This window comes from Asterias rubens, chromosome 20 (genome assembly GCF_902459465.1).
Source record: "Asterias rubens chromosome 20, eAstRub1.3, whole genome shotgun sequence".
Lineage (NCBI taxonomy): Eukaryota > Metazoa > Echinodermata > Asteroidea > Forcipulatida > Asteriidae > Asterias > Asterias rubens.
This window is the reverse complement of record NC_047081.1, coordinates 10337315-10350540: the sequence shown is the minus strand read 5'-3', so window position 1 is coordinate 10350540 and position 13226 is coordinate 10337315. Positions and strand designations below refer to the sequence as shown.

The window sequence follows — 13226 nt, the reverse complement described above, 5'->3', positions numbered from 1 at the left end:
TCCCTTACACGTACATGATTGCGCTGTGAACTTCTCATTCAGGGGTCAATTTCACAAAGATAATACTAACTTAGTCCTAGTCCTAGGACTCTTTAGGAGTTATAAGGCTAGTCCGTTAAAGTAAAGACGAGTAACTTGTCCGAACTCCAGATAGACTAAGTCTTAACTCTTTGTGAAATCCACCCCAGATTTATTATGGGGAGGACCTTTTTGTAGGACACAGCAGGGACACAGCGAGAACAATGCCCTTAAGCCACAATGTGGCTTCCTATCACATTTCCTGTTGGAGTTACATCTTGAACCTCAAGCTCAATCTCATGCATAGAACCGTCAACCCTTCACCAACAAGAAACTGTCATTAATTTCTTTTTAAACTCACCCCCCCCCCCACCCCAACACACACACACACACCCTTCTCAAAATCCAACTGCAAGTTTCCCCCTTTCTTTTTTATGAGGGTGTCATGTAAAATTCCTTTTAGTTTCCAAATTATGTGTTTGATGTCCAACAGCTAAGCGCAAACACCTCTGTTTTTAATTTGGTTGAAGGAAGTATTGTCCCATGAATGGAGTTTGGATTGACTTTTTGTGGTGTTGTCAAATCATGGTATTTTGTTTCTAATGGCATACAGTCATCTTACAATTTGTGTGGGCAAAGAAAAGGGCCTTCATATAGTACAGGATCCTTGGTAAAATTACAGGATGACATCAGGGCCACATTTATCAAGGCTGTGCTCAAAAAACTCACTACAGAAATCCCAGGCTAGGGACAGGTTTTCTTACACACAATAAAATTAACTGCACTATAAAAACAGAACGTAGCACAAAACACTAGTTATAGTATTAAACACTAGAACATGTATTCAAAATTAACAGGTGTTTAAATTTACAACTCTCCTACATGTACCAGGCACTGTGTCTTTAAAAACACCAGCTCTGAAAACCTTCAGATTTTCAACTGGTGACCCACCAAGGCAGGTCACTTGAAATAATTCACACTCTTCAAGAACACTGTTCCAAAGACAAGCTGGGCTGCGGAAAAAAAAAGTTACACTCGTACATTGTCTGATAGTATAACATTGCCAATTAAAATGACATGACTTTGAACAAGCTACTAAATCGGCCAGCTGTTCCTAGCTACGTCACTGGTGCATGGCCAGCCTCCTCCATTGGCATTTACAACAAATGTACATATATGTAGAATCATTGAATCCTATGATGCAGTCTTCATTTGTCATCATACACCTACACAAACAAGGTGCTGACTGACTTTAAATTAATTAGTTGGTCTACTGGGTGGTAGTGGGAGAATCGAGATTGTTGAGCCTTGTTTTTTTTTCCACCGTTTGTTTTAAGTGTTGGAACTATTTTTAATCTGATTTTATTATTAATAATGAAGCACCCACACGTATTAGATCTGCGTCGTGTTTGTTTCACAAATGACGTTAATTGAAGATGAATATATTATTGCTTTGTGCGGTGTAACAATATTTATCACGTTTTAAATAACAGAATAAAATATTTTGTTTTCCTGCCAAACTGTAGAGGCAACAGGATTGTTTTGTTTTGCAATTTTCTCAAGGATCACCATGCAAATTGTTGTATACACGTCATTCATTGCAGGAGATTGTGAGGGTCACACGTCATTGCATGGCTTGTAAACAACCACATGGTCAACACCATAAAAACACTAGGCAATGTAATGACCATGTTTTTTTGTTTACTTAGGCCTTACACCATCTGACAGCTCACTTGAGGGTGGAACATAGGTACACCTCGCCGGAGGTACAGAGGAACAAACACGTGTTCCTGCTGATGGAGTATACAAATCTTCAAAAAAGTCAATCAACAAACAGAATTTGAAAAAAAACCTCTGAACGTCGTCGGGAAGCTTAAAAATTAAATGCACAGTTGCTTTTAATTTGGATTTTTGTTTTTACCCGACACTTAAAGGCAGCGGACACTATTGGTAATTACTCACAATAATTGTTAGCATAAAACCTTACTTGGTAACGAGTAATGGGAAAAAGTTGATAGTATAAAACATTGTGAGAAACAGCTCCCTCTGAAGTATAAAGCAGTTTTTGAGAAAGAAGTAATTATCCACAAATTTGATATCGAGACCTCAAGTCTAGAATGTTGAGGTCCCGAAATCAAGCATCTGAAAGCGCACAACTTCCGACTTCGAGTGACAAGATTGTTCTTTTCTTCCATTATTATCTCATAATTTCAACGACCAATTGAGTTCAAATTTCCACAGGTTTGTTATATTTTGTGCGTTGAGATACACCAAGTGGAAGACTGGTCTTTGACAATTACCAAATAGTGTCCAGTGTCTTTAAATTCATTGTGTTACACTACAGTCCAATCTTGCATTCCATAAAACATCTCTTATCTACTGATTGCTTAAAGCCAGCAACACCTGAGATTATTTCTGTGATAGGGCCTAAGTAGTTGCGCACAGTCTTCTACCTACTAACAGTAATTTGCTGCCAAAAACAAAAAATTCTAGTGAAAACACATGAGAATCAGGCAAAAATCACTGTAAGTGGGCCGGTTGGCTAGTTCAGTATATAAAAAGGCGTTCCTATCTAAATATAAAATGGAGTAAAAAAGATTGGGGCCAGTGAAATAGCATGCTGGATTGCTGACTGGTCCTACACCTTTGGCGAACCCTATCCCTTTAAAACCCTAATGAAAAGATGAAAAAAAGCTGGGGAAAATTGAAATGATATGATGGACTGCTGCTTGGTCATACACTACCCCTGACCCTATCCCTAACCTAAATGAACAGATGAAATGGAGTAAAAAAGCTGGGGGAGTGAAATGACATGCTGTATTCCTGACTGGTACATGTATGAGATAAGAGTAACAAATCTGCCATTGAAATGACGATGGATATTTGCTTGGTCTCCCTATCCCTTTAGTACTGTAATGAACAGATGAAATAGAGTAAAAAAGGCTGGCTTTCTGACTGGTTCTCCTGGGCTAGTCAACCTGGGGTCGATTTCACAAAGAGTTAGACTAAGGACTAGTCCGAGGAGATACACAAATTGCATGGATAGTCCTAAGTTAGGACGAGTAACTGGTCCTAACTCGAGATAAGACTAGTCCCAACTCTTTGTGAAATCCACCCCAGAACACACATTCTCAAATATCATCGAAATTTTTGAAATTTCCATACTAAGACCATCAGTGGGAATGATTTTACCCAAACTTTAAACTTATCAGATTGGCATTTCTCTAAATCTTTAAAAATGTGGGTCACTATAGGTGGGGCTTTGAAAACCGAAAACCTACCACATCAGGTAAGTTGAACTGTGGACATTTACCACCACTTTGATTTTCACAGACAGCGAATTAGTAACGCTTACATGTTCTCATTGTAGTGTGTAGGCTACACCCTTCAGTTGAGAAAAGTTACAAAAACACACGGTAACAGAGAGTGTAGCGGGAAGGATAACAACTTCAGCAATTCACAAAGGAGGAATCTTTAATGAAAAGCCCTAGCTAGTTCTATAGAGCCTGACTGGACTCAATAAGATGTAATTGATCGACCTCGATGTGGTTGTGTGACCCATATCACAATAACCAACACCTTTAAGCTGGGGGACACAATTCTTCGAAATTTTCGGTGGGTGGTTTGGTCCAAACTCCAGTTGTTTGATGTGGGAGGAAAACCAGCACCATTCGGCAAGGATAAATAAATTGTATCGACAAATGAAAAAGAAGACAAAAGAAAAAGCTGGCCAAGATCGTCAACTTCATTCCTGATTAAACTACAGAGTAAAAGTTGCTTGTTTTTAAAGCCAGGAAAGGCCGCTACTACTGATGCTAGAGAGTTTAATCTAGCTCATCTGGTTTATTTAAGGCATTACTTTGTTTACATTTAGATTATTTTGAGAAGCAATTCAATATTTAAGAAAAATCAAAATTTGGGGCGGGTTGGTGGGCGGGTCAAATTAATTAGGTCGCGATGCAAATGACCATACCAAGACAGACGACAAAAAAAGAATACAAAATTTCCCTAAAGGTTATTCTCTCTCTTTCTTTGAGAACAATTTTTTGGTCAAAATGTAAGCTGGTCACACATTTCTCTATCATATGTATTCCACTGGCGTCAGCCTGGAATTTACTAAAGCAGGGCGAGCGTTCCTTCTCCAGTGCATCTCAAGTGCATAATGCCCAAAAATAGTTTGTAAAAACGATCCTTGCTACCCTGGAGTGTTTTGAAGTCGGTCATTTTGCGTCCCAGAGCTTGTTGGTGGAACGCGGCAGAATGGGGCTAATTTCTCAATTGTGTGCACGTGTGTGCACACTCCTGGTACGTGTGAACAACGTGAGTATACACTTCAAGGCAGTGGACATTATTGGTAATTACTCAAAATATTTATTAGCATAAAACCTTTCTTGGTGACGAGTAATGGGGAGAGGTTGAAGGTATAAAACATTGTGAGAAACGGCTCCATCTGAAGTGCCATAGTTTTTGAGAAAGAAGTAATTTTCCACGAATTTGATTTTGAGACCTCAGGTTTAGAACTTGAGGTCTCAAAATCAACAATCTAAACGCACACAACTTCGTGTGACAAGGGTGTTTTTTTCTTTCATTATTATCTCGCAAGTGCGATGACCGATTAAGCTCAAATTTTCACAGGTTTGTTATTTTATGCATATGTTGAGACCCACCAACTGTGACGGCTAGTCTTTGACAATTTCCAATAGTGTCCACTGCCTTTAAAGCAATGCTGCCATCATGGTCTTGGGATGAGTGAATAATACATAAAAGCAGATCCAAACCAACCTGTTCCCAAGGGATAATTATCCTTCATGCTTAAAGATAACCTGTGAAAATGCGTTTGAACTACATTCGAAATGAAATGGCATTGTGCAGTTTATATGTTAATCGTTGTTATGTTGGTGCATACAAACTGTTGTGGACGATGTTTAGGCATTCATTTACAAAGGGTTAAAGCATTTATAGGCCTATGGCCTCTATTATAATTTTAGATTTTAATAAAAAGTTTTCGTAAATCTGTTGTAACGGTGGAATTGATGAAAATTCTGACATATCTGTCTAATAATACCATGGAGGTAGAAATAGATATTTCTACCTCCATGAAGATAATACCAAGCTTCACACTGTCAATTTGCCAATAATACACATTTTTTCTAAAAATGATGGTTAAAATAATCGAACCCAGATAGTATCTCCTTTTTACCGATATTAAGGGGCTCTTTGCTGCAGTTGCGTCGCTGATAGTTGTCATCGGCAGTCTGAGTCTACCAGGTAAAAGACCGCAAGGCTAAAATAATGTAGCGCCACTCATTTTACTCTAAATCACAGACAATTTATACGTCTAAACGTACACTGCTATAACTATAAGCACAGAATGGCGCAATGTATCATAAGTTTGCGATGAACTTTTACTTTGCGACCACTAACACGTCATCACAAGATTGTCATCGCTAAATAAAACTTTGCGACGAGTACATTCATCGTTAAGTTTTAGTGAAATCGTCGGCTAAAAATCGATCGCTAAGTTGCGATGGATTTTAGATTTAGCGATCGATTTCGGCATTTGCGATGACCAAAACGCATTAGTGAAATCGGCCCCAGGTACATGAACAATCTACAGCTTTCAGTTGAACCATGGTGAGATGCTTTTTTTTTTCTTTTCTTTTTTTACAGTGCACTGATGACAGTCACTGAGAAAAAACTCTATTGTTTCAACAAACAATGAAACTACAATGTAGATTGTAGATCACTGTACTATAGGCACCACCCAGGCTCAAACAATAAATATTAGTATTTGTCATCAATGGACTTGCATTAAAGGAAACCTTTAAAAAAAAATCCCCTTTTAGTTACCAAAAAAAAACTGTCATGATGAGTTGAAATCAAAACCAAATAAACATTTTTATCATGTTTAAATTTGAAATAATAAACCACAATGGAAACTGACTGGGTAAACTTAAAAAAAGATTTTGTGTTGGACAATTTGCTTAGTACATTAATGCACAAAAGGGGACTGTTTAACTTGTTTTCATAAACTGCTACTATTCTGTTTTAGGTCGGTCAAAGTTAATTTACTGAACATAGCCCAAAAAGAAGAAACTGCACTGAACAAGAAATGTTTGTATCCCAAGTTTATATTTTTATATTTTATATTTTCAATAGTGCTCCTTAAGAAATGTATAAATCATCCATGCCCATGCCTGGTTCATACTTCCTGCAAATGCGAATGTGATCTACAAAATTTGACGTTGCAGATTTGCAACAAATAATTCGCATTAGTTGCCCTGTGCTGAACTCCTGCGCTGAACTCCTGCGAAACATTCTCTGCGAAAACAGCCATGTCACGTCAAAGTTTGTATTGCATTTGTATTCGCAAGAAGTATGAACCAGGCTTTACTCTATAACAGCGCAATTAACCCATCTCATCCAATTGGTCTCACCTGTCAGTTTCCATGTTTACTCCTGGAGAAATTCAGCTCAAACTACAATCATCAAACAACTCAGTCATAACACTCGCTGCAATCTATTTCACTCCAATGACATCCTCCATACTACAACAAATCCATGACACTAAGCACAGTGTTGACTTCCAGAGTTGACTTTGTATATATCCAGTGGAACTTCCTAAACCTAACTGACTGCCTAGTCGTCATCGAGGAACCTCTGATAAGCAGGCAGTGTTGCCAGTGTCAAGGCTCTTCAACCTCAAAGCAAATGTATTTCCTTCGGTTTACAAGTAGTTCCCAGTGGAGTTTTCTTTTTAAGCACTAGTTAAATGAACCGCCCACACATATTGCGCCAGCAATTCAAGAGTTGGCCTTGCCCAACTTCCACTTCCCGTCATTCTCGCGAACCACTCACAATTGATTTAAAATTCCAAATGCTGTCAGAGCAAATCGGACAAAACAAAACAAAAGGTGCGCGAAGTCTGAACTTTGTTGGTGTTCATCTGTGCATGCCTTGTACCACACTGCCACCACTGTGCTTTGATAACGGAAAGAAAAAAACCAGTCAGGCATGAAACGAACACACCAATGACGAGCCACAATGTGTAGAGAGAAAAAAACACGTAGATGAAGAGCGTCCATAAATACACCATTGGATATGTGATGTTCACCTCTACCATCGTGGAACCAACTGCGTGGTATCAGGCCAGAGAACTCCAAAATTCCTAGGATACATCTTGAACACAGCTGGCCAGCTGTGTCCAATTCTATACAGCTGCTAAAGGACAAAAATGTGTCCAGAATAATGCCCAGCAAAGACAGGTCAAGTTCCCTGCAAAGTTTGCTCAGCATCGATACCTGCTAAGCGTACTTGAGTCAACTGATCCCAGTGTTTGCTGATTATGTTGAACTCTGATACCTTATACTTCAGGTTGCCTTGAAACTATCAATAGAATCTGAACAAACTGAAGTCTGTATACAGCGCACACTGTTAATGGGTGGGACCAACGAGCACTCTTTTCAGACTATTCAGCTAAGCAGCTAAGTTACAGTTAAGCTTTGATACTTTTCAATTGATAAGTTTCCCTGAAAACACAATACAGCATCAACATGCTGTATTTTGGATCAATAAAATTGACTCCAGACAATCAGCCAATATACTGATCTGTTTTGGGGGCCAGGAGCAGACATCAGTACTGCTGCAGGATCCACACGACAATAATGAATGTAAATCTGGTGGACCTGTCAATCGGTCTGCATCTTTTGAGAACATGGAGGTACCCCCCATTTCCCAAAATCTCTCTACATCCCATGTGGTACATCAAACCATGGAGGCCTCCATGATCAAACAGGGTTCTGCCAGGATTTTCTTAGCGATGGAAAAATAGGCCCTGGAATCTGGAAGCCATTGCGAGATGGATCAGTTACATCATAGAGCAAGGAATGGTCAGGCCTGGAATTTCATCTTTGAGACTAGGACAAGGCCATTTTTATTTTGAAAAGGGCACTTCCTTTGGAAATTTTTTAAGAGTTGACATGTATGGGTAACTTTTGACGGGGCACCAAGGAGCACCAAGACCAGGGCAACAGAGGCCATAGCTTCTGTGGCCTCCGTGGAAATTCCAGGCCTGCATGGTAGATCATATCATCAAAAATAGACTCAAACCAAAGAAGCGCTCAAAATTAATGACCTCGGATACCATTTTTACTGGTACCAATTTTACATTTCGATGAAAACCTTTGAAAAGGAAATTGCAAGTGCAATTTACAAATTATTTGGAAAATATGTGGTGGTCTGAAACAGCTGGGAAATACTTCCAGTGGCGGTTGGGGAATCCTGAGTGCCGGGCAGGTTTTCCTGGCACCGACAACTGTGGGCAGGACCCTGTTCAAATAGAACCTACATGTACATGTATTGAAATTGTGAAGAAAATTCGTCCCTCTTATGTGAAACCATCCAGTCTAAAGAAGAAAAAAAACTTTGAATCGAAAAATGCTAATTTCCATACGACCATTGGTTATTACTGTTTACTGATTTCATAGGCCTATACATAACATGCAGGTTATTTTTAAAGCCAGTTTTAAAAGCCTATTATAGTCAAATAATATAGCACAATGTAAGCAGTCAAGTGCACAAAATATGGTTTGAGTATAAACCTGCCTTCATTTGACAGAGTCATTTGAATCGAAAAGTGCAAACTTCCCTACTTCCCTATTACACTGTTAACACTGAATTGTAGGTTAAAAGTCAGTTTCAAAAGCCAGTCATAACCATGTAGTCAAATGTTGAAATATGCAAGCAGCCAACTCGAGTGCACAAAATATGGTTCGAGTATAAACCTGCCTTCTTTCACGGAGCACTTCAGTCTCATATTACTGAAGGAAGTGATGATAATTATTTTCCAGCTTTCAAAACGAAAATAGAACAAAAGTATTGCGTGGTCGTTTATAGTGTATGCTACAATGAAAATGACATGGCAGCGATGCATGCCATCGATCATTTGTCATGTCAGTACGCGTATCACAATTACAAAATAACAATATTATGTGATAAGGTCAGATCTTTTACAATAATAATCACTTTTTATATAGTAGCTATGACGTATTACAGCGCTTTACACACCAAAGGGCGTCTCAACTCTCAAAACTGTGGTTAAAATAAATTAAAAATAGTACTATGTTATTTGACAGAGACCATAGTATGTTCATACTTCTCTCAATATATGCAACAACAACAAAATAACCAGAATTGCATGGATCAGTATCAAAGTTAAAATACTGCATTTTTAACAGAATTTAAAGTACCGAGCGAAAACTGCTTTACCAGCCCAAAAAATGCTGTTATTGAAAGGGCAAGGGCACCAAGGCATTTTCCCTTGGTAAGGTCCATTCAGAATTGTCAGTGGTTATTTATAAAAAAATAAAAAATTGAAACTCTGCTTTTATTTTTCAAATAGCAAAGGAAAAAAGGAGAAATACCCAGCAGCAGGCCAAGGTCGTCACTTTAATTCCTGATTAAATAAAGTAAAAATTGTTTGTTTTACAAGCCTGAAGAAAAAACATTCAAAACTTCTGATGTTTTGGTAGTCGGGTGTGTCGGAGCATTTTTTTTAATAAAAATAACATTCACTATTCTGAATGGCCCTATAAGGGCACCTCTATGAGTAAATTGTAAACTGGTATTTGAACATTCAACAGAGGGCACCAAAGCAGAACTTTCTACCTTTTTGCGCGTGTGTGTTTGGTTTTTTGTTTGTGTGTTTTTAATGTGTTTGTTTGTCTGGTGGAGTGTTTGTTTGTCTGGTGGAGTGTTTGTTTGTTTGTTTGTTCGTTTGTTCGTTTGTTTGTTTGTTTGTATGTTTGTTTGTTCGTTTGTTCGTTTGTTTGTTTGTTTGTTTGTTGGGGTGTTTGGTTGGTTGTTTGTTCGTTTGTTGGGGTGTTTGTTGTGGTGTCTGTTGGCGGGGGGGGGGGGGTATGTTTGTCGGGCTGCTGTTGTGCTTGTTAAATATTTATTGTTTTTGTTTTATCTAATTTTAGTTCTCATAACGTCTCTTTTGACTTTGCTCTTAATTTTTCTTGTGTATAAATTTTCTCTCTGCTTTTTAAAATTTTTATATAATAATGTAAATCTGTATTTTAATTCAGTCTCTGGACTGCGACAAGCAGATGTTTTTACAATAAACCAGTAAATATAAATATAATATAATATAAAATATGTACATACATATTGCAATCAGGGAATTTTTTTTAAACAATCGGGGGTATATTTAGAATGAATAACATTAAACATCATGTAGGACAAAAGCTCCACAATGAGCAAGATTTTAAAAATTTGTTCATCAGAACTTGGACAAATTGGTTTATTTTCCAGAATCATAGAGTTGCTAGCCCTGCCAAGGATAAGCTCAGGAGCAGAATTGCCTTGCTGTGAAATACCAAGCCTAGCAGATTGCAGTACTTGTTGTAAATGGCTTGTATTTTTAATTGCAAAGTATACTCTGTAATAATTATTAAAATACTATAATACCACAAATGGTACATGTACAAACAGAAATTTTGAATTTCTGATGTTTTAAAGTAAAGAAAAAGAAATAGCTGACTATTTCAAAGTGCTTACCAACAATGTTGTAGCTGGACCAATTTTAGTGGTGGGCTCTAAATCCAATTTAGTCCCCCGAAGGAGAGCGGTTCAACAAATTTATTCATGTTTAGATATGGGGGCCATCATTACTGTTCGAAGTGCAATCTCGGGGAAGTCTGTGCTGGGCAGCACAGTGTGGCAGCACAGTATATTTTACTCAGAATGCTGGGCCAAATTGTTTAGTTCTAGGCACTGCTCAACAATCGAAGAGACCAACGTGTGGTGAGCAGAAAGTGTCTTCGAGAAAGACCACTCTTCAGTCGAGACACGAGTCCATTATCACAACACCGGCTGTGTGGGTGTGTGCATTAGCCCATTTTTAAATTCCAACGATAAATATGGGTTCAATGTGCAATCAGAGTGTTTGCTTAGCCCATTTACCCACTGACACAAATGGGCCTAGACACAAACGATATTAAGAAGTTTGCATCAACGGACAGTTAATAATAATACAAATTTCCGTTACTCAAAGGCCTTTTTTTTTTTACTTACCAAGTCTCCCTCATAGTCTTTTTGAGTAGAAACTTCCTCATGCCAAGGCGACTATCGATTGAATGTGAAACCCAGGGAACTAACAAGCTACAAAAAACATTCAGTTTCTATTCCAACATTGACATCAAGTTTACGGAAGTTATCAACATTTAAGTTTACATTACGGAAAAGACACTTGATGCTGTAACTGAATATTGGGTATAAAGTACAGCCTAGTGGACTTTGCATAGATTGCAACTTCATCAAACTGCCAAGAAGAGACGAGGGTATAAAAGATATAAAAAATCGTGCCCCTCAGTATCCCCCCCCCCCTTCCACAACATCGGAGACACACACACCAGCAGGGCCCAAATAGAGCTTTAACTTTGTCATTGTAAGCAATAACAAAAAAATATGCTTAAATAATAAGTTTACCGGCCAAAACCTTACCAACCCAAGCTTTAGACCACTGTACGAATATTTTGTAATTTTCTCAATACATGTACTTTTGTTTTTGTATTGCTTTTAAAACTGTAAATTGCTTTTAAAAATGCAACTTTGTTTTAGGGAGAAAAAAAGGTAAAGGCCAAGCCTGTTTCAGTTTGCAAAATGTGTACTTTTTTAAGTGATGCAGTCAATGGATTTCAGCTGGAAAGGTTGCAACAAAATACAATACAAACATAGTTGAAATGCAGAGAAATTTTAAGCTGGATTTTACTACTGCTACGATTTAACTGTTACTTCGAATTTATTTAGGCCTTCTGCTGCATCCAGTGTCCATTGACCTAAAGCGTAATGCTACAAGTAAGGAATAAAGCCAAAGCCGCAGTTGTAATGTAAAATTAAACTCGGCTTCATTCATGGTATTCTAATAAAAGCTAAACCAGTTCACCCACAACATGAACCAAATCAAACGAACGCTCCACATTTTACCACGCAGTGAAAATGTCACGTTAAATGTCATATTTATTTTTAAACAGTCAGCTCGGAAAAATCAGTGGAGCCATGCATGCATAATATTCAAAATACTTGAGGATTGGGGCACGGAGTCTGCACGAAACTCTACCGGTTTTCTGATTGCTTTGGCACCAAACCTACGTGCCTTGGGGTCTAATACATGGCAGTGGCAGTTCAATTAGAAGATGTAGAAAGGCTTCGGCAAACAGTGAACTGCATTTTATAATGTGGATGTCCTTCAAAGATAATTGCAAAAAAAGTCAGTGGGCCTGATAATTAATACACTAATTGCAAACAAAATAACATAAAAGTTTGGTCAAATCTGAAACTATTACAATGACAGTGTGAGCCTTGTGAATGGGCATACAAAATGAAATGTCATTTTCAAAACACATTTGCACTGTACAAAGCAGTAATTATTGTACATTTTGCAATCTGCATGGTGTACTGTCATTCCTTACCACAAGAGGGCAGTCTACAAACAAATAATACAAAGATCTGGCTTCCGTTGCATTTATACTCATAGCAATATCCCATGATGTAGTTGAGATTTTTTTAATGTAAACAAGCATTTTATAGAAAATTCTGAGTAGGACCATCTTAAAAGCTTTTTTGCTTACAAAACAAACCCAAACATGACTCCAAAAAGGGCTGGAATAGGTCTGAAACGGTTTTTAAAAGTTCAAATTTGGAAGTTTTTGAACATTATTCACAAACTTCCAGTCAATGTGATATAAATCTGAACTGGACGTTAAACATGTTTTTGTTTTACTTGGCCTAACCTTTTTTTTGCAATATTGGGCCTAAAACACTGGAACATTGACTCCCAAAGTGGGGCAACCAAAATCAGATATTGATATGTTAAAACACTATTGTATTGCACACATTCCCCCGGGCGAGGGTGCATTATTGTTTATACTTAATGCAAGTTGGATTTGCGTGTCCAATGACCCCACCCTTGAATAAAAAAATTCTGCACTTTTTGCAGTAGTCTACCAAACGATCACAATCACACATAAAAATGGCTTGCAAACACTGTACAAGCAGTGAATACCAAATAATTCAACATCCTTGTATTAACTTTTGTATATTTTTTTGTATTAAAATAGGGGGGCCTAATAATATCATTAAAAATGATGACCAAGTTTTTTGCTTGGCATAAATGCTGAAAATACAAACTTGTGTATTATTTATAT

The 13226-nt window shown here is 37.8% G+C and overlaps 1 protein-coding gene across 2 annotated transcripts in view; it reads right to left on the bottom strand.

Annotated features, from left to right (window-relative positions):
• LOC117303998 (maternal embryonic leucine zipper kinase-like) overlaps positions 1–13226 on the bottom strand; it is a 54797-nt gene that overhangs the window by 41082 nt on the left and 489 nt on the right. The window contains exon 1 of one of the 2 annotated variants that reach the window (XM_033788472.1): positions 6456–6796. The exons of the other annotated variant lie outside the window; for it this stretch is intronic. Within the exon in view, the coding sequence (XP_033644363.1) occupies positions 6456–6469 (14 nt within the window). The 5' untranslated portion in view covers positions 6470–6796. Of the gene's footprint in view, positions 1–6455; positions 6797–13226 lie in introns of those variants that run through there. 2 annotated transcript variants of the gene reach the window in all.